The sequence below is a fragment of the Penicillium soppii genome (assembly GCF_028829465.1).
Source record: "Penicillium soppii strain IBT 18220 chromosome Unknown utg000007l, whole genome shotgun sequence".
NCBI lineage: Eukaryota > Fungi > Ascomycota > Eurotiomycetes > Eurotiales > Aspergillaceae > Penicillium > Penicillium soppii.
Window position 1 is genome coordinate 2,733,616 of NW_026643237.1, and position 27,950 is coordinate 2,761,565.

General features: G+C 46.9%; 11 protein-coding genes across 11 annotated transcripts; 5 read left to right on the plus strand and 6 right to left on the minus strand.

Annotated features, from left to right (window-relative positions):
• Positions 1–809: 809 nt before the first annotated feature.
• On the plus strand, positions 810–2,204 carry N7529_010301 (uncharacterized protein; the record flags this gene model as incomplete). Its single annotated transcript, XM_057245828.1, has 2 exons — positions 810–1,595; positions 1,635–2,204. 2 exons carry the CDS (start codon positions 810–812, stop codon positions 2,202–2,204), a joined length of 1,356 nt encoding a protein of 451 aa, XP_057094091.1.
• A 1,197-nt stretch (positions 2,205–3,401) lies between these two features.
• Positions 3,402–4,337, plus strand: N7529_010302 (uncharacterized protein; the record flags this gene model as incomplete). The annotated part of the gene is made up of 1 exon (XM_057245829.1): positions 3,402–4,337. The coding sequence occupies one exon, from the start codon at positions 3,402–3,404 to the stop codon at positions 4,335–4,337; it is 936 nt and encodes a 311-aa protein (XP_057094092.1).
• A 1,240-nt stretch (positions 4,338–5,577) lies between these two features.
• On the plus strand, positions 5,578–6,201 carry N7529_010303 (uncharacterized protein; the record flags this gene model as incomplete). Its single annotated transcript, XM_057245830.1, has 1 exon — positions 5,578–6,201. The coding sequence occupies one exon, from the start codon at positions 5,578–5,580 to the stop codon at positions 6,199–6,201; it is 624 nt and encodes a 207-aa protein (XP_057094093.1).
• An 892-nt stretch (positions 6,202–7,093) lies between these two features.
• N7529_010304 (uncharacterized protein) lies at positions 7,094–7,848 on the minus strand (the record flags this gene model as incomplete). The annotated part of the gene is made up of 2 exons (XM_057245831.1): positions 7,094–7,415; positions 7,817–7,848. The coding sequence occupies 2 exons, from the start codon at positions 7,846–7,848 to the stop codon at positions 7,094–7,096; spliced, it is 354 nt and encodes a 117-aa protein (XP_057094094.1).
• Positions 7,849–9,299: 1,451 nt separating this feature from the next.
• Positions 9,300–9,656, minus strand: N7529_010305 (uncharacterized protein; the record flags this gene model as incomplete). Its single annotated transcript, XM_057245832.1, has 1 exon — positions 9,300–9,656. The coding sequence occupies one exon, from the start codon at positions 9,654–9,656 to the stop codon at positions 9,300–9,302; it is 357 nt and encodes a 118-aa protein (XP_057094095.1).
• Positions 9,657–10,913: 1,257 nt separating this feature from the next.
• Positions 10,914–11,471, plus strand: N7529_010306 (pre-rRNA-processing TSR2 family protein; the record flags this gene model as incomplete). The annotated part of the gene is made up of 1 exon (XM_057245833.1): positions 10,914–11,471. One exon carries the CDS (start codon positions 10,914–10,916, stop codon positions 11,469–11,471), a length of 558 nt encoding a protein of 185 aa, XP_057094096.1.
• A 445-nt stretch (positions 11,472–11,916) lies between these two features.
• On the minus strand, positions 11,917–14,096 carry N7529_010307 (translation termination factor GTPase eRF3; the record flags this gene model as incomplete). The annotated part of the gene is made up of 2 exons (XM_057245834.1): positions 11,917–11,979; positions 12,033–14,096. 2 exons carry the CDS (start codon positions 14,094–14,096, stop codon positions 11,917–11,919), a joined length of 2,127 nt encoding a protein of 708 aa, XP_057094097.1.
• Positions 14,097–14,487: 391 nt separating this feature from the next.
• On the plus strand, positions 14,488–16,642 carry N7529_010308 (RanGTP-binding protein; the record flags this gene model as incomplete). Its single annotated transcript, XM_057245835.1, has 5 exons — positions 14,488–14,508; positions 14,561–14,592; positions 14,646–14,703; positions 14,764–14,864; positions 14,926–16,642. 5 exons carry the CDS (start codon positions 14,488–14,490, stop codon positions 16,640–16,642), a joined length of 1,929 nt encoding a protein of 642 aa, XP_057094098.1.
• Positions 16,643–17,169: 527 nt separating this feature from the next.
• Positions 17,170–18,415, minus strand: N7529_010309 (BSD domain-containing protein; the record flags this gene model as incomplete). The annotated part of the gene is made up of 2 exons (XM_057245836.1): positions 17,170–17,447; positions 17,509–18,415. The coding sequence occupies 2 exons, from the start codon at positions 18,413–18,415 to the stop codon at positions 17,170–17,172; spliced, it is 1,185 nt and encodes a 394-aa protein (XP_057094099.1).
• A 288-nt stretch (positions 18,416–18,703) lies between these two features.
• Positions 18,704–20,674, minus strand: N7529_010310 (uncharacterized protein; the record flags this gene model as incomplete). The annotated part of the gene is made up of 1 exon (XM_057245837.1): positions 18,704–20,674. One exon carries the CDS (start codon positions 20,672–20,674, stop codon positions 18,704–18,706), a length of 1,971 nt encoding a protein of 656 aa, XP_057094100.1.
• Positions 20,675–23,805: 3,131 nt separating this feature from the next.
• N7529_010311 (uncharacterized protein) lies at positions 23,806–26,857 on the minus strand (the record flags this gene model as incomplete). The annotated part of the gene is made up of 4 exons (XM_057245838.1): positions 23,806–25,568; positions 25,621–25,978; positions 26,030–26,233; positions 26,291–26,857. The coding sequence occupies 4 exons, from the start codon at positions 26,855–26,857 to the stop codon at positions 23,806–23,808; spliced, it is 2,892 nt and encodes a 963-aa protein (XP_057094101.1).
• Between the last annotated feature and the right edge of the window lie 1,093 nt (positions 26,858–27,950).

Genomic DNA, 27,950 nt, shown 5'->3' on the forward strand with positions numbered 1-27,950 from the left:
TATTAAATGACTTTAAACAATGCCACAAAACTTGACATTTTTAACCTGCATTTTCACCATCAATATAAGACGAATTGATAGAATTCGAATTTCAGTAAATAGAGAATCAACATTGATTCAACATAGGAGGACTTTCTATTTATATTACTAACTAAACTATCATCGTGTCAATTAAGAGATATAATCCTATCTTGATATAGCTTAAGATTACCTAGCCTCAAAAGAGATCGGGTCCACTTATAGAACACAGTTTTATTTCTCGTTATTACTATTTTTTGAGTGGGAGAATTTAGCATTGAATAGCAGTGTTACAAAACATTACGTTGCGAGCCCGGACCCACGTTCTGTTCCAAGATTTTGGCTTCGGAGGTGTTTCGTACTTCGTACACTATTGCCAAAATCCCGAGCTTTTCGAGGGAAACAGTACCATCCAATGACATTCTACAGTTGTTCAACTAAAGGGAGCGGTAAGTCTCTTCAATACCACGATCTTTGATACTAAATACATTCTCGGACGTAAGACAATATCTCGGTTCTACACTGCATGCGAGACTCCAGGGTCATTCTACTTCCTCGGACAATAATACGCTTTGCTCCTAGGCCTTGTGTAAACTACACACGACTATGACTCTGGCAACCTTGGAAGATTTACACATAAATTCCTCGAGCTTTATAGCCCTCTGCTTGTATTGAAGATCATGTGATAGTTGATCTCACACAGTGACAGGCCTCTCGCTTAGATAGCTTCTCTTCTTCCTCTCTCTTCTCATCTCTTCTTTTCCCCCAGTTTTGATGGCACAACACATTCAATGGCGTCCCTTCACACGACTCCTACTGAAATCTTACATTTGATATTTGCATCCCTATCGCCCGGCGATCTTGCCGCGATATGTCTTACTCACAGGGACTTGCGCTATCCTGTTGAGCCATTTCTCTACGCCCATATTCAATGGATATGGTCAGACTCCCAGATTCCTCCAGTCGCTCAATTCTTGCGAAGCATTATCCATAGGCCCGAGCTCGCCAGATATGTCTACGATGTGATTCTAGATGGTGACTGCTTCGATGGAAGCCTATACGACCCCAGAAATGAAAGCCCCAAAATCCCAATCAGCAACGTTGTCTTAGATGAGCTAGTGGAATGCATCAAAAGGACCAATGTTCCGTATGTGGGAGAATGGATCCAAGAGCTGCGCGCTGGATCGATGGACGCGTTTACCACTCGTTTGATATCACACCTCCTGAATCTGAAACGTCTCTTCCTTGATAAGAATTTCAACCGAGAGAGCCGTCTTAGGGGCATGATGCTCCGCTCGCCCCCCTGTGAGGAGACTACGGCTAGTAACCTTAGTTCCTTTACGTATCTTGAAGATGTGACAGCGAAGTCTCCCTGCCTTCCTTACGACATTCACCAAAAATCGGACTCTAGGAACACAAAGGACGTCCTCCCTCTCTTTTACCTGCCGTCAGTTAAACGAATAAGGACTTTAATCGACAATCCCGCTACTTTCACATTGACCGGAAAGAATCTACCAAATCCATCGAGACTTACATCGCTCGATTTGACTATATTACGCGAAAGGCATCTTAGTAAAGTATTATCAATCAGACCAAGTCTTCAGAAGCTTAACTAGGACTGGTACTACCGCCCAGATCTTCGAGATCATTCTTTTACCGCTATCATCGATTTGGACCAAATCGCTAAGGGTCTATCTTATGTTCAAGAGACTTTGACGGACCTGACTATTACAGCAGGATCGCAAGGCTACAAAGCGGACCTTGAAGATCCAGAAATCCAATTTAGTGGATCGTTCAAGGTCTTTGGCGGACTCCATACGCTGAAATGTTTGAAGGTTCCCATTCCATTTCTACTCGGATTTTCTCCCTCGATGTCAAATGCGAATTCGTTGGCAGTGGCACTGCCCAAGCGCCTTAAATGGCTGACTTTGACTGACTGCTTATGTACGCAAGAGCAATGGGAATGGCAATGGAAGACTGACTACTTATTGGAGGCTATTCGATCATGGCTCCAAAACTGGGAGAGATACACACCCCATCTCCGAGGATTCTGTCTGTCGGGAAGTATGATGAAAGCGCAGGACTGGGAACCTGACATGATACATGGATTAAGAGATTTGGGAGCCCAGTCGGGAATCGAGATTCAAATAACTGACACGGAACCCAAGTGGTCAGGTCGTATGTAATGACAGCTTCCTCGTCATAAAAAGTCTCTATTTTAACTACCTGATTTTAACTACCTGATTTTAACTACCTGGCAGTCCACTTTGAAGAAATGGGCGTCCAGTGCTAGATGAGAAAGCTTACATGGAGAAGTCCAAAAATCTGGAAATCCTTTGATTGTTAGAGACGAAGTGTATCAACATACAGTGTCACGATGTGTGCGGGAGATGTTGGATGTATTTCAAAAAGAAGAATTTGCGGCATCCTTGCTGTTATAGGTAACACAATTATCGATTTTAGAGGAATACATTTCTTCTTCAAATATTAGTCATTAAGAATAGTCTGTGTACGGCTCATCGACATGATCCCTCTATCCCAGTTTGTTCGGCTCCAAAAGGGGGATAAGCTCAATGACAAAGTTGGCCAAAGTCTTGAATCCCATAATACGATCAATCTATTGAGTACGGCTGATTATGCTCCTACGCAAACTCTCAGGAGCTTTTGGAAGAGAATTTTGAAGGGTTCAGCTCGGTCTTAGTGGTTATGTGGAATTAAGGTCTCCGGAGTGATCAATTTATGGTGATACTGCTGAATATTGGTGTTCATCTTGCTTTATCACAACTTACACGATTTACGTAGAACTCTTTGCTTGATGTGTGCTTTGTGTTTGTTTGTTGATTGGAAAGTCCAAATACCATCCTTATTTGAACACTTCTACCAAGGGGCATAGCGAAGTGGATAGTGATGACCGAATGACCTGATCAAGTAATTAGATATGAAAGGTAAGAGCTGAGTGAAAGCAAAGTAAGAGTAAAGGGTCCTTCGGAAAGTGAAAGAGATCTTATATAAATTAAACAATTTGAGTATCATTGTGTTTCTACTGGGCGAGATCACCATGTGGCCCGAGGCCTTAGGAGATATATTGGCCAGGTCAGAATAGCTATAGACTATTTGCTCTAAGAATATAAAGGTGGTAGTGAGGGCGGTGCGACTGTTACATAGGCGAGACCGGCTTTTAAGCTTAGGGCCATATTAGACTGCCGTGACAGTCATAATGAGGTGATTTGTTGAGCCACTTCTAATTTGAACATCCGGAAAAAGTCTTGCAGTCCTCTACACTGCACTATCTTTTAGCTTACATTTGGCAAGTTTGCACTGTGCTGGTTTACTCTAGCTAAGCTTTCTTCTTCTGTAGTTGATGCCCTCCGTTCTTCGCAAAGATGGCCCAGCCTCATGACACCGCCAGCCAACATGACCCTCAGGATATCGAAGAACTACCTTCTTCGGTCAATATATATCACTACAACAGTATGGACGACTTTTGCCGAGTCATATCACTTGAGCGTAATCGTCTCTATTGCTCTCTCCCCACCGCACAGGGAAATGACGAAGGACCCCAGGACAATCTAATTAGACTGCCACAGACGGAAGGCACCCAGAGCGATCACATTATCTTCATCGTTCACCCTGTAACTTTTGCACAAGACTTCTTTTATTCATCAGCAGATCTTCCTTTTCACGACAGGATATCCTTCAATCCAAAAAATCACCTCCTTGTCGTGAAGATGCCTGTACCAGCGCACGAGCAAGCCGCAGCGGAATTTGGCCATACGCTCATATCAGCCCTCCAGGAAAGAGGCTTACAAAAAGCGGTTTTCTCATGGGGATCCACGACACTGACTGATGAAAATGGCACAAGGAAGGAAGCAGACGGGGGATGGGGTCCACGAAGACCTCCCCACGGAGCTCCTAAGAGACCCTCGGTAGTTCTAGAAGTCGCATCATCAGAGACTCCTGCCAAACTTCGCCGCGACGCCCACTACTGGGTAGATCCAGCAAAAGGGCAGGCCAACATAGCTTTTACAGTCAAGGTCCATAACAAAATTCCCCAAATCACTATCCAGCGGTGGGAGTGGAACTCAGAGGTCTCCAGACCTATCAGAAAAACAGACCTCACCATCACAAAATCGAGATCCGACGGCAAAGTCCACTTCAATCCCGGCCAGCCCACACCACAGCTCCTCATACCCTTTCACCTTCTATTCCGACGGCCAGCGGAGAATCACAGGGAACGTGACATAGTGTTTGGGACACAGGACCTCGTCGAGCTCGCAACCTTGGTGTGGGACATGCAATTCCAGAAGGAGCAAGAATGAAGGGCTTTCTTTCTCTGTATCGCGTTTAGCTTTTCTTTTTCCGTTGTCTCTCTCAACTTTGTGTCCTTATTCGCTAGCATCAAGCAGACTTCAATCAGAATTCTACTCCACAAGGGTCAATACATCTGAATCATTATATAATTTAGATGAATAATTTAGGTAAATAGTATATATAATTGTCAATCGATACATTATTGCAGTATACTACCAAGTTTAGGGTGACAATATCTTACTTCATTACAATAGCAGGATTCAAGAAAGAATAGAAGAACAGCCAAGTAGATCACAGGGAGTTGCGGAACTCAATGATACGAATCTATTCAGTATTGCATTATTAGAGAACTTGGGATACAGATGTGTGGAAAGGATTAGTACAAGATTGAAGCTATGAAGTTGAAGCTGCGATAGAGTTAGGAAGTGGGTACATTCGTCAAATCGTAGTGCAAGCATATGACATCAAACGTTTCGATATTTTCAGCAACCATCTGATATACATGAGTCTCGCTCGAGGTGTATGTAGAGATAGTGATTGAAATCTCTCTTTCGTAAAACAACCTTTACCATTAAGGGTACTCCAGGGAAGAATACCTCACCGGTAGGTAATCGTGAACATTAGACCCCTGAAACTATGCTTGTAGATCGCAGCAGTAAGGAAGCAAGATAACCTCCTAGCTCATTTGAGAGCCTCGTCTTCACTATATAATCTCTCCTAGTAGATAAATGATTTCTTATTATTGGCACTGACATTTCTCAAGCTTTCGTACACTCCCCCTCTGCCTAGATCTCTGGTAGAACCTGACTTTATTTGAAATGTGAATTTAAATTAGACATTTCTACAAGATCTGTGTAGTTGTATCCCGGCCAGGGGCCGAAAACTATTATAAGCCTGAATGTGCGAAATTGCGGAGCGAAAACCCAGTCATTTATTTGGAAAAGACTGGTATACTTACACCTGAGCTAAATTTGAAGCTATACGGCTATATGAAACCTTGCAAACTTAAACAAACCTTAGCCCTAAAGGTGAGAGGGGCTCGGATTAGTCCCAAGGTTTGGGAGGGAAGCTACCTTAGGTAGAGATCCATTCCTTATTAGGCGGCGGCAAGGAGTATACGTATCAATGATGCCCAGGTAGATGTATCTTTCTACTATTTCAAAACTCGATCCCAAATTATATTCAATATTCCTGTTTCCTATCTTATACCAAATTTTACCACACGAGAATCGTTTCATTATCTTTAAAATGTCCGAACTACTTGGAAGCCAAGAATTGAAGCCAGTCTTCGACTGTCACCCTTCTCCACAATACCACTTATGCGAGCCGAGCCCAGATGTACTCACCTCTGTCATCGAGATCGAGCGTACTCGCCGGCTAGCACTGCAACAGTTTATGAAGCTACAAACGGAGCTTGAAAACTTAGCAGAGAATCACCCTATGCACGACGACAGTGTCCCGCTAATGATAGACTACCTTGAAAAGCTGTTTCTGTTATTGAAAGAGGGGATGCAGTTGGTTACAAAGTTATCAAATGTTCTGAAAGAACGCATTGAAAACCCCGAAATCTATATCGCTATGGAAAGACTCTCCGACAGTGAGTTCAACCGAGCTTATGCTTCTTTAAAGCAGAATACCAACCGCCAGATGCGAAGAGAGCTAGCCCAAAACTCTCAGGATCGCGATGACTACTTTTTCTCTTCTGGACGGTTACTTGAGTCCTCAAAGGTGAATAATATGAATGACAAACTTGGCCAAAGCCCTCCATACTATGATATGGCGGCTAGTGTTCGGAAAGCGAGTGATAGTGCTATCGCAAAGCCGCCTCGGAGTTTTGGGAAGAAATTTTGGAAACATTTAGCTCGACTTTAAGGGTTAGGAGAAATTGGGTCTCACTAGGAGTGATTGTCATTGGATGAGATAACTGAAAATTGCTGTTTATCTTGCTTTAAAGCGTCGTGAATCATCAATATGAATGGATTTGCTCCATGAAACTCCTAATGCTGTCCAGGTAGAAATACTTCTCTCACCCTGTGTATGAAGCTGTATATGAATCAGGCACTAGAGCCCTATTTTCTCGAATATTTGACCACCTAGATGCTTGGGTTTCTATAGCAAGATGTAATTGATTCATTTAATATGTTACTTCTAGTGATTGTCCGATTCTAAAGCGGAAGTATTTCTTTAATGGTTCTTAACTATTATGGACGTTACACTATTAGAAAAAGATGATCAAAAAAAAAGGGAGCCAAAGGTAAGAGACATCTAAGAGACATCTAAGAGATAACTAAGAGATGACTGAGAGAAAATTGTCATATAAAGGGAATTTCAGCAGCTGGCCTCTACAAGGTCTCGTATTAGATCAATCAGGGTCTACCATAAGATCCAGGTCTGCGAGGGGATCTATATTGAACAGCAAAATGCATTCCCAAGATGAAATTGCCCGGCGGCAGTATGTATTTAGACATGGTCACCTCCGAAGAGAGCCAACCAAAGAATAATAAAAATCAAAACAACAAAACAACAAAAAACAAAGAGTAGAGACAGAAGACTCGTTTTCTTCCTTCATCTCACCTCACTGGGGTCCTCGGAGAGAAGCAAAAACGGCCGAACAGCCCAGAGGAACGTCACCAAAAACACCTCCTCCTCCTCCTCCTCCCCCGGTTCAGTAAAAAGCTCCGTTTTCATTCATCTCACCTCGCTAAGGTTCTCGGAGAGAAGAAAAGATAAAACAACAGAGGAACGCCGTCGCCTCAGCATCACCTCAGCATACCGAGCCAGCCATCCCAGCCGGTGGCTGGGTTATCAAGCCCTCTTTCATGCCGTGGGCGAAGTTGCGCGTGACTGTACTGACGCTGGCCAATTTTGCGGAGCTTGGCCTCTTCTTCTTCTTCTTCTTCTTCTTCTTCTTCTTCTTCTTCTTCTTCTTCTTCTTCTTCTTCTTCTTCTTCTTTTGGGTGGTGGAGGGTGTGGGGGCCTCGGGAGTCTCGAGGGCCACAGGAGGCGGACGGGCTTCGATATCATCCCCTACGGGGATCTCCTCACGGGTCTCCTTGGGCTGTTCGCCCACAATGACATCTTTGAGGCTATTTTACGATACATTAACTTCTGTGCATACATAGGCAAAGATCCGCCAATAAAGTATTCACGAGAATCAGGGTTTACCACTTACGATATATCCTCAGGTTCCTCGCCCTTGGAGGCTCAGTTTCCTCCTGAAACACTCATAGATGTACGTTCCCTCCCTCATTAATCTCGCTCACACTAAATATCAACAGGTCGATGTGCACATCTCCTTTCCACCCGCGTATCACGAACAGACCCTCGGCCATAGCCCAGACAACAAAGATATATCTCGTGAATGACTTTTTCCTGTTTTCCAATCTTATTGCGTTTGACAGGGCTTGAGGTATACATTCTGATTCATCCCATTCTCGCTGGGGTTCCCATGAAAGCAGACTGAACGTCGTCTCTCACACTCACGTACTTAGCAAATGATCGCCCGTTCTCGTGGCCCATAACAATGTTCCGTGAATTCGTCAATTTTCAAGACTTCAGGCCCCCGGAACCGAGATTGCATACTCAAGCGACGACAAGGGGCATAAAATTGAAGGATTTATGTGAGTTTTGGTGATTCGATAGATAGGTCTCAGGCAGTGCTGAAGGGTGTTGAAGCCTCAGGTGTCAAGCCCTGCAGTTCTATAACTCCCTTATCTCTCTTGATAGTCACAATATACCAGTTGTTCTGCTTAGACTCGCACTAGATTACTGCAGTTTAGATGGCTAAATGGACAGAACTGGCTCGCTTTGAGTGAAATGTAAGATAGAGCGTTCTAATTCTTGTGGTGCTAAATACGTAGTGGCTCGCGGTTCTCGACGCCTGTCTCTAGCAACATCAATTATCGCAATAAATTAATTTTAAATGTAACAAGGCCCTATCAAACCGTTCTTTCTATCCTGCCACTCCTAGACCCTCTCGCATAGACGACTGTATAGAGAGAGCGGAAGGCACGTCGATAACGGGATTACGAACCACCGACGGACAGTTTGTTACATAGGGACTAAAAACTCGGGGCTTATCGTTAGGTCCTCAGAAAAAGCACCTGATTAGAAACGAGGTGATGGCCGAAAAAAAGCAGCGAGGGGCGAGGGGAAGTCGCGAAGAGGTGATAACGAGTCACGCAGGGAAAAGGGGGTGGCAGAGCTCAGGAGCTCGGTGATCCGGATCAATAGCAAAAATGCCTCACCTGCAGAGACCAGGAAGGAGGAGGTCGAAAAAGAAAATGTGAGATGGTGGATTGGGGGGGGGAGAACAGGGAACTATATAGAACCACGCACGGGTACGCACAAGGAAAGGAGCGCTAAACCAAAAGGGTCAAGACTAAACTAAATCAAGCTTCCACCACAGCGGTCCGATATGGTGTAGTGGCTAACATCGTCGTCTCTCACACGACAGCCGGGGGTTCGATTCCCCCTATCGGAGTTTCTTTTTTGTTTTTCATCTTCATGTATCAAATACGTGGAGAAGTTTTCTGACTATTTTTTTACCTAAAAGCACAAAAATCGGTCAGCGTATGAATGGAATTTGGTATCCTTTACAATAACACCTTTACAATAACAGATTGGGTGCTTTTAAGGGCGAAATCCTTGTGGGTGTTGGTGTTGCTACAATATTTCAGGCTTTTCACGGTCGCGGCAAGGAAGATTAAAGATTGACACACACGCCCCAAACAAAGAGAGATCCCTGTCAATAGGTGTTGTTTGATGGCTTCCATGGCATACGAGTTGGTCGAAGCACTCTCAAGAAAAGGACAAGAGACAGAGCCTCAAGAACGTGCAAACCATCTACAGTCAACTTTGCTCCATCTCTCTAAACCAGAGGATCCTGGGGTGCTTGAGGTGCGAGAGCATCCTCTAGTTCCTTTGGCGAGGAAGATGGCGAGGAATGTTCAAGGTCCTCATCGTCTAGCTCAACAAGATACCACTGGAAAATACCGCTGGAACATCTGCCTGACTACATTGTCGATAAGGAGGAACCCATGATCATGGAAATGATAAGCGGATAAGTCTTCTTTCGCCAGGGATTCGACGGTGTTGATGTTTGCACCCTCCAGAAGTTGTGGATCTGAGTCCTCAATGGCGTTGTACATTTGTGTAGCAGTGAATTGTCCTCCGTCGTTCACTGGCATTCTGGTGATAGCCATGGCAAGGGATCGCTGAGGCTCTGGGTAACGGTCTAGGGTCTTCCACAGACAGTCAATTAACTCGTTTAAGTTGATTATCTGGGACAGAAGCTGCCGTGCCTCGTCAACTGAGTTCGTTGTCATGGCCAGGCCGACAAGAAGATGAAACTGTAAGACACTTTCTTGAGTATCCTGCGTGTCGGTCGAAACCAGATATTATTTCAGGTGCAAGTACTGTCGTGCCATATTGGTGTTTCCTCTGCCCATAATAAAGCGTCAGCCATTGACTGTAATAGGGCTTCAAAGGCATTGTCTACTTGAAAGGATATTTCACTCACGTAGAATTGACAAATGGCAATCTGAACTTTGTCAGTAATGTTGCAGATAAATCGGTCCATTACTTACATTGTTAATCCAATCTTGCCTCAATGCTACGACAGTATCTGCTTTTTATAAGCTTTCTGCTTCAATATAAGCCTTGCCGTACGTACCCATATTTTGTGTCCTGATCACTGACATGTGAGGTACTGTTGCAGTTCGGTCAACCTGGTCAGCCAAGTATCGAACTCTATTAACTCCACTCTGGTATTCAGCCTCAGCCACTTCTGGTTTCGCATTTTTACCTGGCTGACACTTTGCTCGAATAACAGCAGCTTACTCAGAGAGATAAATGAGTTGAACTCTTTCAATCTCTGCAGCGAGAATCTCCTCCTCGTCATTGGAGCGTTCCACTGCAGTAGATTCTGGGACCTCATTCTCACTTAGATCACTATCAGGCTGGTTAGACAAAATGATTTTTAAGAGAGAAAAGTGCTGGGACAAAAACCGTTTAGATTAAAAGGTCAAGGATGTTTGTGGAAGAAATGAAAAGGGATATTAATTCGACATTCCCCATTGCTAGATTTATGATCTTTTGGCCTGGGGGTTGAATCATGTCAGATGTAAACCTACGTGACAACCTGAGAACCGAAACCTCCAGGACTTGGGGTAGTATTTAGTAATTTGCATACTACTTAAGTTGCATACTAGTTTCAAGGTTAAGGATAAATGTAAGTATTTCAACTAATTATGCAATTAGTATGCAACTTAGGGTACTTGGGACGACAGAAGTAAAATACCGTGATCACCTGACCTTATCATATCTAATCGCATCTCGAATAAAAATTTCAAGATAGCCTTGGACAATACGATCCCAATTGTACAATTTTTGCTTGTTACTAAGGAAAACAAATTGATAAGATCCTCCGGAAATTTATCTTTTATTGTCAAAGCCACTCCATCCATCTCCACCATTGTCCTCCCTCAACTTCCAGACCGCGGGGTACTATCAAAACGGGATCCGCAAAAGAAGGAAAAAAGAATCATACTTCAGACCAGTTAGCTGCACCAATACTTTGCACAATGACCACAACCTCTGCAGCCCCGCCGGCTACCGATGCCGCCTCTTACCTTGACCTCGCTATCACCCTCACCCTCAACAACTGGCCCGCCCTCTCACTAGCTGTGCAATCAAACTGGGGCGGCCCAACCTCTAGCGATAAGCGGGACTGGCTCTGCGGCGCAATTTCCGATATGCTGCGCGACAGACCCGAGACCGACGCTGAAGACCTGGAAGAAGTGCTTATCCAAGTGATGAACGACGAGTTTGACGTCGCGGTGGATGACGAGAGCGCTGCAGACGCCGCAGATATGATTATGGAGTTCAAGGCTCAGACTGCTCGCGGCGAGTTCAGCTTAATCCAAGAGATGTTGGAGAGTTATCAGAAGAAGAGCCAGAACCGTTCGGCCGCTGCGCAGTTCCAACGGGTTGAGGCTGGGGATGATGATCAAGAGACCGATGATGAGGAGGATGATGAAGAAATGGACGATGCGCCTGCTTTGATTCGCGCTCCACGGGAGCGTGCAGAGCCTGAGATTGATGAGGATGGGTTCACAAAGGTTGTTGGAAAGAAGCGGTAAATCGATCGCGAGGTTTTACTTAAGTACTGAATATATATCACAAGCCATACTTGCACTCGATGACAAGAAAATAAAGTCCAATGCTTTAGATCTTTCTGGCCTTTTTTAGGTATATGATTTAATGCCAACGATTGTTCACCGCACAATTAATGGATGCATTAACAATGGACTACAAAAAGCTGGAACTGGATATGCAAATCCCTAGAAGCGAGTGCGGTTCAACCGCTTAGATTCATGTAAGCAAAAGAATCTATGTAAATAAAATAAGATGTTCATCATCGTCAGTTGAGGTGGACTGTCTGTGGTATCATTACGCGACCTCTGCCCGCCCGTATTTCCCTCTTCAAAGTTTCTCGCAAGCAAGGGGTGACATCATTCTTCTGTTGTGTTTCATTGTACTTTTGGGGAATATAGACATTCAGGTATCTTCAGTAGTAGAAACCCTTTACTGGCCCTCGGTCTCGGGGGTGATGAGCTTGGTGATCATACCGATGGCGATAGTTTGACCCTGAACAAGTTGTTAGTAATGTTTCTAATCATGAACAACAATAAACGGCTTACCTGATCACGCAGGGTGAAACGGCCGAGCTGCTCGTAGTCTGAGAACTTCTCGACACAGACTGCACCGGCTGTGCTGGTAACCTCAAGACGGGCAATAATGGTCTGGCCCTTGCTGGCAAATTGAGGCGGACGCTTGCTCTTGCGGCCGGTGCCAGGCTCGAGTTTGTGCAGCAGGGAGGCGAAAGTAACTTCTTCAACAGCGGAGTGGACGTGAAGCACACAGTTGAATCCGGCGGTCAGAATGCTCTTGAGATCCAAAATACGGATCTTGGCCTCGAAAGCAGACACACAGTGAACTGGACGCTTTGGGGAGCAGAGCACGAAACCAGGGAAGAAATCTTCTTCTTCGATACCACGGAGACGCATGCGGACCTGATCACCAACCTTGGCATTCGGGATCTCCTCTTCCGTCTCGCCGTATAGGGCAGAGATTTGAACCTCCTCGCGGTTGGGCATCATGAGGTAGGTACCGCTCTTCTTGATGATACCAGACTCAATACGGCCCTCAGCCATGGTACCCATGTCCTTGTACTTGGCACTGATAGGCATCATGAAGGGCGCATTGATCTTACGCTCAGGGAGCTCGAATGCGGTCAAGTACTCAAGCAATGATGGGCCATCGTACCAGGGACACATTTCCTTGGGAACCCGGTCCTTGATACCGATAGTGCGCTGGGCAGAAATAGGCATGCAATAGATGTCGGCCTTCTTGTAGCCAAGGGCTTCGAGGAACTTCATGACCTTGACGGTACATTCATCGAAACGGTCCTTGCTCCATTCGACAGTAGGGTCGTCCATCTTGTTGACAACGATGACCAACTTCGAGACACCGGTGTTACGAGCGAGCAGTGCGTGCTCACGGGTTTGGCCACCCTTCTCGAAACCAGTCTCGTATTCACCCTTACGGGCAGAGATGACCAGACAACCAAGATCTGCCTGGGAAGCACCACCAATCATGTGGGGGACGTAAGACTTGTGGCCGGGGGCGTCCAGGATGGAGAATTGGCGCTCGATGGGTCCATCGGGGTGGGGGATGGAGACCTTGAAGAAGGCACGGCCAACCTCAACAGTCTTACCCTTGGAGCGCTCCTCCTGGGTCAAATCCAAGGCCCAGGAGAGGTACCAAGTCTCTCGGCCAGCCTCCTTGGCTTCCTTCTTGTATTTATCGAGGGTACGCTCGTCGACCATACCGGTGGCGTGCAGGAGAGAACCACCCAAAGTGGACTTTCCAGCGTCGACGTGACCGATGAAAACGACGTTGACGTGCTCTCTCTTCTCACCGTAAATTTCTTTCAAGGTTGCGTCATCGACATCAGCCTGCTGGGCCTTCGCAACGGCGTTGGCCTCGCGAGCCTGTTTAGCAGTCTCGCCGCGAGCCGGGCTAGAACGTCCGGAAGATGGTGTAGGTGAAGACTTGCCGCTAGCGGCAGCCTTGTCTGACTTATCAAGACCCTTGGTGGCCACGGCTTTTGCGCCTGCCTCAGCAGCAGCAGGGCCTGTGGTATCGCCATTTTTGGTGGTTTCGGTGGGCTTCGCGGCGGGCTTCGCGGCGGGGGTAGGAGTGCCAATAGAGAGGACCTTGGTCTTAGGGGCGGCGGAGGAGGAGGTAGCACCAATAGATAGCACCTTGGCCTTGGGCGGGGCGGCACTCGAAGCGGGCTTGGGGGCAGACTGAGCCGGTGCTGCGGGTTGTGGTGGAGCTACAGGCACATTTTGGCGAGGCTGCTGGTGGTAACCACCGTATTGCTGCTGCCCGTTATTGTACTGGTTGAAGTTACCGGGCTGCTGGGCGTAGGCGTTGTATTGGCCATAAGACTGTTGCTGCTGCTGGTAATCACCGTAGGCCTGAGGTTGGCCGTACTGGGGGTAGCCCTGCTGGGGGTAGCCAGCATACTGCTGGTATTGTTGTCCAGGGACAAAGCTGGAGGCTCCAGGTGTGAAAGAGGCGGCACCTGGTGTGAAAGATGGCGCCTGGGCCTGGGGGCGGGATTGTGCGTTCAGGTTGACACCCTCAGCCTGTCGGGCGAGGTCATCTTCCCAGGATTCAGGGGTTTGGTTCGACATGGTGAAAGAAGACAATAATACCAAGGTCGACTTCGGACAGATATAGGTTGAGTCAACAAGATCGAGGGGTCCGCCTTTTGATTTTGCACGGAGAAACTAAGACCCCGCGATATTGGCACGTGACACAAATATAAACTGAAGAAAATAAAGAACTACATTGTGTATGGATGCAGAGAAATTGTTCTTATCAATCGTTTCAATATCTTTCTACCCAATATTTCCCACTATGACTCTTTAAAAAAGGAGCAAATATCGTCATTGGGCTCTTTTCTTTCTTTCATGTTGGGCTTTCACTTCTTATCGATAAGCAGCCCCCTCCATCGTCACTCTCTTATATCCGTCACGATCTACACTACTTTCAGAGGCCATTGGCCTTTGACATAATTCGAAAATGGATACTTTTCTAACTGGCGTATGTCATATATGTGACCTGTCAGGGATCATGGAGCTAATGCATGCAACAGCTTACCCGACAGGCGATGAACTATGCCATTCGGTATGTTTGTTAATCAAATGACCCAAATGCCACTTCTAACAATTTTCCCGTAGCTCGGGTATCGCGATAACTGCTAGCTATGCAATGCGGCAGTCATCTCGCCTACTAAAAGTATGAGCTTTACTTGACGTCGGAGAAACTAGAGCTAACCGTTTGCCTTTTCCTAATCAGAATGTCAAAAGTGAGGATCGTGACGAACTACTTTCATTGCAACAGCGCCTAGAAAGCAAGATCCAAGTCATCTCCCCATCTATTGATATGATTGAGTTAATGTGAGTAATTTGAGATACTTGACTCGGGTTTGCATTGTCAGAGGGCTCATAAGTAGTGCAGTGCTGCTCGGGGGAATACGTCATTAGAATCTGCCGTTGCCCTCACCAAGTCTTTGAGATGGGAAATCCAGGCATTAGGACAGCGATTGGCAAAGATTGTCGCATCGGAAGAGTCAAGGCGAAAAGGAGCTCACTCCTCCAAAGACCGCACACACAGCGAAATTGAAATCAAGCCTATCATCAAGGATATTAAAAGGCTGTTAGCTCGGATTGAAGACGCAGTACCACTCATGAACCTAGCTATCACAACATCCGGGGCCAAATTGTCCACCAACCTACCAGCTACGGTCTCGCCATCTCGACTTCTCCAGGCGAGCACGTTTCTTACAGCAGGAGACACACAGTACTCGATGTCTCCATCTCAGGCGGTCCAAGTAGGGCCCACATTCACATTATCTATGTACATGCTGTTTGCCAGCCACGTGCGTCCTCATGACGAAGAATCTGTCCGCGAGGCAACATGGAAGGAAGTCATACACAAGGCGCGGTTGAAGCTGCGTCGTGTTCCAATGAACTCATTACAGTCTCCGAATGAACGACCAAGAACCAAACTCCCGGGACCGGCTGGAGCTGATGAATACACATACCAAGTCCTGATAATTGAGGATTTGGATGATGGACGAGTCCATACATTCGACGAGCATGATCCGCAGCCCCAACAAAACTACGAGGGTGTATCTAGTGCGGGAATACGTGACATCCTCCCTATCCACCAAATTTCCAAGATTTTTTACGCAGACACTGGAAGAATTCTCAACATCAGTACAGAAGGAGAAACAAACAATCCAGTGCTCCTCTTGAAACGGGACCTGAACGCTCTTCCTCCGCGACGTATGATGGAACGCGAGGAGGTGGATGATGACTTCTCTCGATCAGGCTCCGAAAAGGAACCCGAAGACGAAGAACAAGCCCAACTCGATGCACAGCTAAACGGAGACGATGGTTCAGCAAGCGATAACCTCAACTCTTTCCACCAAGACTCCATACCTGAAGAATGGCGGCTACCTTCTGGACTGGACCCAGAATGGATTGCATTCGAGGTGTTCAATGAAGACGAAGACTCCGATACCGAGTCCGACAGCGAAGCTTTGGAATCCCCCATAGCAGACTCCACAATCGACACAAGCCTAATGGCACAGCTATCCATAGAAGAAAAGGGCAACTCATCGCCCCCATCACCCTCCTCATCTCGCCAAAAACAAACACCCCAACCAGCCGCCACGACAACAGTCACCAACCCACACTTCGAAAACATCCGCACCTCACTCTCCCTCCTCGAGACCCTCCTCCGCCTATCCTCCCTCCAACAATTCCAGCAACAATCCCACCTCTCCATCAGTGACGAGCTCCTCAACTTCTTCCTAGAAGAATCATCCACCACTGGTGCCGGCGGCGACGAACAACACCGCCAGCGGCTCCGCTCCGATGCCCGTCGCCGCGTCGGCTGGGACCCTTACAACGAAAGCCCAGTCAAGCACCGCGGCGAGGACTACCAATACGGCTGGGAACCTGGTAGTAGCCCCTACCAATACGGCGGTGACCCATACTCGCCCAGCGGGCGTGGGCAGGGCTTCCACCTTCGTTCTAGGGAAAATACCCCCGAGACACCAGTGCGCAAAGGCTCGTCGAATGTCCGCTCTAGTAATCTGCGTGGTATGACGCCTGCTTATGCTGAATCGCCTCTCTCTAAGAGGGGGGAGTGCAGCCTCAAGGGGTGAGGATTTGGGGTCTGGCACAGCGGACTGAGCCGGTGGAGGGATTATTTAGGTACCCTTGTACATGTATTGCAATCCTGAGCTTGAGATGGCGGGTGCATCCTGAGACTGATTCCTTTAAATTAGGTATGGTTTTACTCAGGCTCGAATGAGCTTTATAGATACCATTGAGAACCGAATGTTAAATGCTGGATAGAATGGATGGGAGCTAACTTGGACAGACCAGCAGCCAAAGCTCCGTGGCCACAGTATGTAGATAGAAGGGACGATGTGCATATTCAGATATCATCCCATAGGTAGATAGCATCGCTGAAGCCAAATCCGCTACAAAACGGGGCAGGGAATAGAAAGGGACAACAAGACGGGTACGAAACGCCAAATAGAAAAACCGACATTCCGAAACTCCAGATAAACACATTTCTTCCGTTAGTTGAAGGGGTTCAGCCAGCACGATAGCCAGTGTCTGCCTCGAGGCTCACTTTGGGGGCCTCTTGCTGATGCATGCTGGAGAAGAGAGGGGTGGGATATTTTTACTCCCAGTCCTCGTCACTCTCATCAGCCTTGGCGGCAGGTACCTTCTCTGGACTTCCGGGCGTTTTGCTAGCAGCACCGCTCACAACATCGTAGCTGGATTCGCTGTCCGCTTGGGATTGTTGGTCGTTAGACCGGCGAGGCTCGGCTTTCGGGGTCTCCTTGGTGGGAGCAAGAGTTTCGTTGCCAGCGCGAACATGAGGAGTAGAGGGAGATTGAGATTCAGAGTCAGAGTCATCATCCCAGCCGACCTCTTCTTCGTCCTCGGCATTGGCGCCTATATAGTGAAAGCGTGGTTAGCAATCAAACAATTCGCAGACGTCATAGAATCAACGTACCCTTCAGGAGCTCCTTGCGCTTCTTCTCCTCGGTCTCCACGACGAGACGCAAGAAGTAGTAGCGAGTCCAAAATTGTGCGTATTCCACCTGCTCCGGCACGAGCTTCTCCATGGCCGATCGAAGCTCGGGGTATTTCTCCAAGTCGGCGGCGATCTCATCCGTCTTACTTTCGACATTGAAGTCCTTCTGGAACACAGGCCACTCATCACTAACCGGATCCTTGCTGAAGCTTTCGAGGTTTGAGTGAATAACGTGCAGCTGTGCCTCGAACCGCGTGGCGTGAATCACCCGCTTGCCCTCCGCATCCTTGCTCTCGAAGAGAAGCTTGCCAGACTCGTCCGTCTCAGGTGGTACAATGCTGACTGCCTCACGCAGTTTCTGGCTAATGCTCATTCCGAATCGCAGGATCGCTTCGTCCGCTGCCTCCTCAGCCTTCTCAATCTCCTTCAGCCGCCGGGCAGCTTCCGCCTTCAACCGCGAGATAAAACTCTCTCCACCGGCGCCAGCGCCTTCTCCCTTCTCCAGGGACTCTCCCTCCGTAGCGGCCTTTGGTGTGGCGGTCTCATCACTTTGTCCTTCGCCACTGCCCGTCAGAGCAGCAGTGCTGAGAGAAAGCCCCTTTGTCCGATCGGCGAGTGTGTCCTTCAGTTCTGAAAAGCCCTTGACAGCTTCTTCGCTGGCAGCAACATATTCTTGGCGAGCACCTTCGTAGTATGTTTCTCCCTGCTTGCGCACATTGTCCCAGAGTCCTCCGATTCGGGAACCCCACGGGCTGGCGGAGAAGGCGCGGAAGGTCTCCTGTAGCTCGTCATTGAGGTTGTTGGACTCCTGGGATTTAGAGTCAGAGGATATTCCCTCTTTATTAGAGAAAGCTTCTTCTTGAATTTGATCGTAGGCGAAATCCATGGTTGGGAGGGAAGTTGCAAGAAGAAAAAAAGAGTTCGAAGGCCAAGACAATCACAAGAGTTGCAGTATCTCCACGTTCATCCACGGCCCGACCGCCCCGCCCACGACGATCAACATCCAAACATTCTTAATTTCCTTTAATTTCTCTTAATTTTGCTTGATTTTTTCTTTTCCAGTCTTCGGATTCAAAGATAATCATTTTTCGGTAAATATATATATGTATTGACAAGATATTGATATTTAAGGTACTGGTTCATAATTCATAAGCCATTTAACTATCCATAGATATCACCCTTCAGGTAAGCTGTAAGGCTCACCCACACTGTCTTGACTTCCCATCCAAAAATCCGGCATTGGGATACTCTCCATAACACTAGATGTCAAAAGCTGGCTTCGAGAGAGAGCTTGGGCCTGCCAATGAGGATCTCGGTCCACCGCCTGCGAGGACTCGACCTGAACCACTGATTTAGGAACACGAGGTCGTTGAAATGTAGCATGGCCCGCCCCCTCTTGTTCAAGTACTCGTGTGGGTGAGGATTCAGGAACCATTTCAGTGGGGTCTTTGTCTCCCTGGCTCTGCGTTTGCGTTTGCGAGAACGGCCCCGGTACCTGATTTCGGGAAGGATTCAATGGCCCTGGTCCCAGGTTGGACATCTGGGTACTACCTTCGTGTGGGAAAAGCTCGGCCATCTTCTGTGTATTCAGCGACGGGATTGGTTCGTGGGGGAATTGCGTAGCTGCGTGCATTCTTTGATAGCAAACAGAGGCATCGGACATTGGAGGTTCAGGCGGAGGAGCGTCATCTAAGTCGGGGCTCGATTGATGAGCTGGCAGAGGGAGTTCTTGGGAATCATCCTTAGGTGATTCTGGGCCCTCTTGGGTAGCCTGCGAGATGACCCGGGGTCGGGCTGCTTGGGTTATTTTCTTTGGAGATGGTGTCACAGAATCTCTGTTAAGACTGTTCTCGGAGTCATCGTAATCAGAATCTGCATCCGTCTCATAGACCACTGTCCTCTCTCTCTTGTTGAGCTTATTCCTCGGGGTCTCATTTTCTCCCGTGAGTAGTTCTTGTGGATTCGACTCCAATCGTGGAGCTGATGAAGGGAAATCTTCGGCATTATTGGGTAGGGACATATTCAAGGAATTATGCATGCTTTGAGAGTCTAATGTTGTTCCCCGTGTCGAAGACTCATTGCCGGGACCTTGTGGGTCCTCTACCACCCTTCGAATATCCGGCGACTCTTCTTTGATAAGCGGTATGCAGTGATTTGTTGGATTTAATACTTTCTTCTTCGAAGGTGAGCGAGTAGCACTGCGAAATTGAGATGATGTTATGATGGCGAGGCCGGGGCTTTCGGGCGTCTGTGAGGAGGGGATCTCGCGCATTCGGGACTTCTGTGGTGTGACCAGCCCTGCAGATTCCCGCCAGTCCTCGTTCTCATTTTCAAGTTCCCTCTCTTGTGCTGCAATTGGTTGTGAGATAGGGTCTCCGGTTGACAAATCCAGCTCCTCTTCAAATACTCGTTGGCTCTGTTTGGCAGGCGTCACATGCCTCGCGAGCTGCATTTCATTCAACTCGGCCATGAGCCTTTGTTGTTCATTCTTGATGCCTTTCTTGTGCGGTGTCGGCTGGATGTATCCCATATTCACATCGTCGTCATCGTCATCGATGGTAATATAACGTCGTACAAAATCCATCTGAGTCAAGGTCTTGTTGCGTTTCCCTGTTGACTTTTCTGAGGATTTCCGGCCACCTTTATTCGTACGGACAGTTGCCTTCGGGGTTTCATTCTTTTGTGGCTTATGACCTGAGTCTGCGTCTCGATCGCCAAATCCAGAATTCCTCCGGTTTAGCAGGCGGTCACTTGAATTACGCTCTTGGTCGTTCATCTTGAATTTTGTAACGCGAGTTGACCGCACCGGTGGTGCCGGGAGATAGTCTGAATCCTTGTCGGAACCATCGCTTCGTTTCAAGGGTTCGGTGTGAGCATTCTCACGACGTTTGTCTTCGTCGATGTAATCGAGTTGTTCATCATCCTGGGCCGTAGTTTGGGTCACAAAGTCTATCTGGGTAAGGGTGGATTGATTGCGTGAGAGTGATGTTCGTTTGCGACTGCTGCTCGCAGTTGGCTCTGGTGACCTATTTCGTTTGGAACTTTTGATGGCAGTTGTTGGAAGCCGTGTGCTATGTCTTCGCGGAGTGCGGGTTTGGTCTCGAGACTTGTCTGTCGGGTCTCTAGATCCCTGCAGTTCTTTCATTGCAGCAAGGGTGGTTTGCTACAAATTCTCATGATGTTAACGCGTTCGACGCGTGCTAATATCGGGTTGGTCCGTGCGTTTCCTTAGAAACATGGGCCATTGAATCTTGGGACAATTTTTTGTTAGACAGCAATTTGATCCTTTGTTTAGGGAAAACCAAAAGCTATGTCTGGTTTCAACCCCTATTTTTCATACACTGTTTTACCATCAAAGATTTATCTTGTATAGCTGAACTGATATGTAAATTTAGCAAAAAAAGAAATCTTAAAGACCTTTTGGTTTTTAGGAAGAGCCGAACGCGGGGGTCGAACCCGCAGCCTTAAGATTAAGAGTCTTACGCTCTACCGATTGAGCTAGCCCGGCGGGCTGTTAAAGGAGGCATTTAAATTATGCTAAATAAACTGATATCCTTGAAACGCACGGTATACATCAGCTTTTGAGGTCCTTCTAAAAGGCTTTCCTTAATGTTATGTATTGAGCTAGAGTCATGATATCTGTGTAAAATTCAAATTAAATGTACAAATATTCTAGGGCTTATACCGGCACGCGAGATAGCTTTCGATTTGAAAAAAAATTACGGCTTTCGCAGTTGGCAACAAGATTGAACTAGATATATATCGAAGGTGGTCAGGGCCATGGACTTGAACCCTCGTTTAATGAGAACCTTGGAACATTTCAAGCACATATAGCCATGAAATCACCCTGAACAAAACATGCCTGTTAGAATGAGCTTCTCCGTAAACATTCAAAAATACGATAAGGTCGTTGCCTAGCGCACAAGCCCAATCAGAACATGATGGTTAATTATACTAGCTATTTCTGGCATTGGCGGATGGAGCATTTAAGTAATAATCCCCATCCATGACAGGAACTCAACAGGTAGATCTTGCAATAGCGATGTTGCAATGGTATGAGCCAAATCCCTGCCCACAAGTGTGTGTACCGCCCCTATCGTGATATCGAGTAGCAATATCGCCAGCAAGTGTTGCTGAGTGACTGCAGCTTGGATCAATGTCAGAAGTACCCTAAATTGTAAGAGGATTAGCCCAAGACTTTTAAGGCCACAAAGAATATTGTACAAGAGATGCACCTTGGAAATGAGCCGACATACATCGTTACAAAGGAAAGTTCTTGCATTGTACGAACAGCTAATTCGTACGCAACTGCGACCTCCAACAGCACAGCGTACCGTTATAGATAAATGAGTATTCTTGTTTCATCACATTTCTTTAGCGAAGATAATTCTCAATCTGGAGGAGGCAATGTCACAAGTAACCTTATTAGCTACTTGTAGAAGATTGTGCTCATTTGCGTATGTATCATTTGCTTTAGTAGTAGCCCTGAAGGATCAAAGACGACACCCAGATCAGCCTTCGGTATACAGGCAAAGACCTATTGCGTATGTTTAGTAGATAACCATATGTCGGTGAGTGCAAATCGGAACGGAATGAGTGAATACATATGAACCTTGGAAGACTCACCCGGACAGTGCCATTAATATGGTACCCTTTGCTATTCACGATCCCGGAGAATTGCATATTGGTCACTTCATAAATATCAACATTCAAGGCTTTGATAGTGTTTCCTTCCTCTGTTGCTACAGTGGCTGCTTTTAAGAGAAGAATATAAATATTAGCTAGTGTGAATCACATAGCACCGAGACAGGCCTACTATAAGAATCAAGATTGTGAATAGCAGGTGATCAATCATAGTAAAGATGGACCTCATATTGAGAAACGGGTACGACGTAGGATAGATGAAGAATACTTGTGAGAAATATGGGCTAGGAATCAAAGACAATATAGCAAGTGGCCACACTGGTCTTGTTCAAATAGCTTGAGAGGTAATCTAAGTCTGCTACCACTAATACAGATCCCTGTCGACACATCTAGCGCCTGCATTCCCAGAAAGTGATATAACACACTGTGCTACTCAACTTCAGGTAAATAAGTGACCATGCCAACCATACACTTGTTTTGACTTGAAAATTCTCTGGTAATATAGGATCACAGGATACTCACCGAAAGCTAAATCCAAATTAATGCAACATGTTTTCGTTTAGTCACAGCGAGTATGTTCTCTAAGGTCAATGGGTCCATCTCTCAGCCTCAACTGTAACTTGAAGGTTGCAACTATACAGTCAGACCAAAGCAAAAGAACAACATGAACCAGTTAGCTGATTGATAACCGCTCCCTGCCGGGGGGCTGTGAAAAGCAATGCCTTGGTCAATTTCCTCCGGCTCCAAACCGTCTCGCTCTCTCGTGAATCTGTCCTTGAAACGGTCCAAGGAGATTTCCCGAAGGTTATTAAGGAGATCCCAGGATGTAAACTTACATTTTTTCGCCATATAGGGTAAGGAATAGGCCCCATCGTGAGCCTTTCTAGCCCGACTGCGTACCAGTAGAGGATGAAGGCATCAATGTGATAATATCTATTCATCACCACGAGCAAGTGCAAGCAGCAAGCTATAAAATCCGGCTTTTTGATCCAAGAACCGGTGTCTAGTCAGGCCTCCAGCCAGGCTCCCCACGTGCAAGATCTCGGAGCTGAGGTGGTTGCACGTATTGAGTCGGGACTCTCAAGAACCATAGAACTGCGTGGGGAGGTGAGTGGCCACTACACTAAGCACCAGAGACTCGACAGGTTATTCTAGCACTGCCATGCGTGGATCTGTTGCTGATGAATCACAGAAATTTCCTAAATTTTCTCAAGATTGAGGAGAGTTATATCGAAGGAATTATTTTCTATAAGCCGAAGGTAAAATATACAAGCACCGCGTAGCCAACGAGCTTTGTCAAAGCATCTAGAATGATGGAATCTCATTGTACCTTCCGACGCTTCTGAGTTAGAGCCTCACGGTGGAACCACTAGTCATGGTAAAACTAGGAGGGCTTACTCAGACCAAGTTTATATGATATCGGCTCTAATTTACACCATAGGTGATTCGTTCTAGATATAGTATATTATGCCAACTACCTATGTATGTTGACCTGACGCCTTTTAGAATATGAAAAGAAGATCGAGTAACACGAGTAGCTTGAACAAGTCGAACTCAAGTTCGGCGGTTCGTATGTTCTATTTGACATCTGAATATACATTGCCGTCATAAAACAAGCGTATGTTGCAATTATTAGTCCTCATCAGACATGAGCCATTCCGGGATTGCATCCTCATCGTCGGGGTCTTCAGAGAGCAGTGAGCCTTTCTCAATCTCACTATCAGTGTCATATTTGGGCATCGACGGTTGCCTTTGGCTCTGCGATGGAGAAGGCGGCCGGGATACAGTGACCACACTGGTAGATTTAGAATCACCATTCGTGGAGGAGTCCACCGCGATGGGAACATTTTCGGACGATCCTGGGATATCGGCTTTGGTCTTTGTTTCTGGAGTGAGCCGGCGGTCTTGGGATTCTGGGCTTGTTTGGTGGGTTGGAACAACGACGAGTGAGTATCGAGGTTTGTTTGCTGCTTTCGTTCTAGGGGCGCTCTGGGAACCTAATGATTGGGGTATGGCCAATGGCATGGTTTTCGATTGCTCTGCTGGAGCCCGAACTGGTTCATTCTCATCTTCGCCGTCAAGGATAAAGCCCCCGCCGGTATCATCATCATTCTCGGCCGATTCTGGCCCACTTTCTATGTGGTCTTCTGGGTCATGGTAGTCTTTTGACATTTTTTGCTTTCCCAGGACCCTTGGAGGCGGACTAGCCGTTGGCCGATCTGATTCGGGAAAGAAACCACCCCCAGAGTCCTCAAAGTCCACTTCTTCGTCCTCAACCTCGTTTTCCTCCTCCTCGCCCGCGTACTCTTTGACTCGTTCTGCAATCCTAAGCTTCACTAAGAAGAGTCGCCAGAACCGAAGAGCTTCCGCAGACCTAGCCTCAAGCGCAGCATGGCGTCTCTCATCTTCAAGGCCCTCGATGACTTCCTCAATTGCTTCCTTGTAATCAAGTGCAATGACAATCCCCCCGAGCACAGCTGTACCCCGACGACCTTTGAAGTCAAACCCAGTGACTGCATCGGAATAGTCGATGCCGAGGATCCGAGCAGCTTTTGCTGCCTCAGGACGCTTGATATGAACACCACCAGGCGGAACCATGCTGGGAACATAGATATCTAGGTTTCCATAAGTGTTCTTTGGAACTCTTCCGTTCACAACAGGCGGTGGAACGTATACTTCCGTCTGAAACTCGGCATACAGAGTAGTCTCCCCGGGCTCGTTTTCATCTTCATCGTCACTCATGCTTCCGCCCTGGGTTCTAGTTGCAGCGATACGCTTGAGAGGCTGCTCGCCAACTTTCACATCCCGCCCCAGGCGATACCATTTGTCAGCGCTTCGTACAACATGAAGGTCGGCACGGCGGTAAACAGGTTCCGATGTCTCGTTCCTTGCGGCCGTTTTACCCAGCCCAACATGCCCAATCACTCGTTTGGGGTGAATGACCTCATTGCGACGGACGTGTCGCTCAAGTGCATAAACGGGGTGGTCTTTAAAGTCTTGTATACTCCGTGGCATGGGTTCCGCTGCTGCCTTGGATGTGAGTTCACTAATCTCTACTTCGTCGCGATCCTCAAAGAAAGGCTTTTCATAGGCTCCCAACGCCTTCTCCCACCACTTTTCTCCGTGCCGTGTGCTTTCAACGCGAAGCTTTCGAGTCTTTGCATTATAAGCCTTCACATAACGACGAGTAAGGTCTCGTGCGGAAGCGTCGTCCTCGAAACCAACCACATAGTTCATTAGATTTAGCGGGTCGCTCGCAGGAGGTTCAAACTTGGAAGGTTTGGCAAGAGATTTTGTTACAACGGGATCAATTGCGACCCATTTCTTAGCGGCTTCATTGAAAGCCTCAACCCAGAACACCGGAAATGCCGACTCTCTGGACGTTTGGTAGGGGGCTACGATTGTAAGTTAGCTCTGCAAGCTGAACATTAACTACATGTAACTTACTGGAGTGAGATTTTGGCTGAGGAGGACGCGAAGGTATGAATTTTGGTTGTCCAATTCGCCGAGTCCTTGAAACTGTGGGGGACTTTTCAGATTTCTGGAGTTCATCTGTTGAGGACCCTGGGTCATCGGAAGATATGACAATATATTGAGGCTTTGGTTTGGAAGGTGTCATATCCTTTATAGTGCCAGAAAACGGCAGTGGTTGCAATGAACAAACAAGCCTTGCCTCAACGGCTACGGCACGTAGCAGAGCACAGAAAAGCTGTGCCCCAAAGTCTCGAGAACCTTGCAGAGTCTTCGCCTGCGCTCTAAATTCTCCTTTGGACAAAAAGACTTCGGCGCCCGACATGACGGATTCCTGGATATTTGTCAGTGGATGTTAACTGATGAAATGATTGGGCATGAGTACCAGTTTCTGCTTCAACTGTGTTTCATCTTCGGCCCAGTGGGCTCGTTTCATCCCTGGTCTTGTGACCTTAAATCTGCGTGTGAAGGCGTCACCAGCCTGGTTGAGACCATCCATAAACATGGTAGATCTAGTATAGTCTGGTTTATGTTCATCCGGGTGCAGAAGAGTGATCATGTTCTTCGGAAGCATCTTCTTCAAGAAGTTCTATAATGTCTTTAGATATAAATCCTCGACAAATATGCCTGACAGGTCAAAGCTTACCTGAAGTTCTTCATCATTACACCACAGGTTGCGCAAATGAACATGGCCGAGGAGGCAAAGAACATGGGATTTATGCACATCTAATCGGACTCTTCTTTCGGCACCAGTCAAAGGCTTCCTCCTTTGAATGATCTTTTTTCGTTTCTCGGGTTCTTGTTCCAGTGTAATCTGGAGCATCTCATCGCTGTCCTTGGATGCAGAAGATCCCTGAAGCAACGGTTGATGCAGTTGTTGAATTTCGACATTTTCCCATTCAATATCCGATTCCTCCGATTCCTCGGAATCATAGATAGTTTGCACCTGCTGGGCTTCATTTTTGTTTGCTTCCGTGCCCCGGTGTGTTTGGTCCAAGGACCTCAAATCAACAGGTATGGCTTTCAAATCACCAACCTTGCGTCTCTTGACTGGCCTAGTCGAGGCAAATTGCTCGGGGTCTCGGGCTTCAGCTTCCTGCAACAATTCCTGGTAGACATCGGTGACACCAGCGTCTGCCTGTCTCCCCCGCTTGTTTTGATGGCCCCTGGTAGCCTGATTCCTTGCGGAATGGTATGAGGCGTGATGCACCATTCGAGCGACTTTTCAGATGGGAAAATTATGAGGCAGCTTCTCAGGCGTTTGGTACGAAGAAGTTCTACGCGTCAGCACCGAAGTAGCAACTTGATACCCCGCTCCCCGACGGATTGTGTAGGACAAAAAACATGGAAAAAAACTAAACGCCCGGTTAAGTGATACCTGTTCAATCCAGTACTTGCAAATTATAAGACAAGTTCCTTATGAAGTTTTGTTGATCTAGCGTATCCAAGGTTCAAATTATAAGATGCGTCATATCGGGATTTAGTTTATCCGATAGACGCTCAATATAACCTGATTGGGAAGTGTGTTGTTTTGCATCATATGTTGATTTGACTGCTAGGTAGTCTTACTGAGTTACGATTCAGTTGCCTCTCAGATTGATTGAAAAAGATTAATTTGGAATTTTCACCAGATCTGCGTACGGTCTCCTTCAGTACAAAAGAGTTGACTGAATACAACTACCATGAGTTCGATTTTCGCAGTAAGGATAAAAGCAATGCAATCTCAGCCGGTGTTAGTACTTAAGCTAAATTGAAATTACTCGAGATCATCACTGTATTCATCGAATATGAAGAGGATGTCCACGTGAGAGATAACAACCGGAATATAATGCTTTTAACGCACAGAAAGCTTTCATTTCCGCTTGACAACACGTTTAGTATTCCAAGGCTTATCAGAGACGACTGTTTTTCTCGTAGCACAGCCTAAATACCTAATTGTTCATTGTTGGAACAATGGCTGAGGAGCCTTTGGAAATTGATATAACAACCATAACCTGCCTGGGTACCTAGTTCTGACTCAGGATTTGCTTGCCAGCAAGAATTGAAAAGCGTTTAGGATGGTAGTCTTGGACAAGCCTTAGTCACATACTATTACGTTCTTCTGTACTTGCTGCGTTTGTTTGTTTACCGCTCGCTAGTATGCATCGGTTCTATAACATGCACCAGTTCCAGCCAATAACAAATAGCATTATTTCAGTGGAGATGAGCTTTTGCCGGCTGATCATTTACGCAGGCTCGAACGCTAGAAAATCCACAAAAGGCCCTTCTAGAGCATCATATTGAGGTATTTATTGGGTCATGGTGTT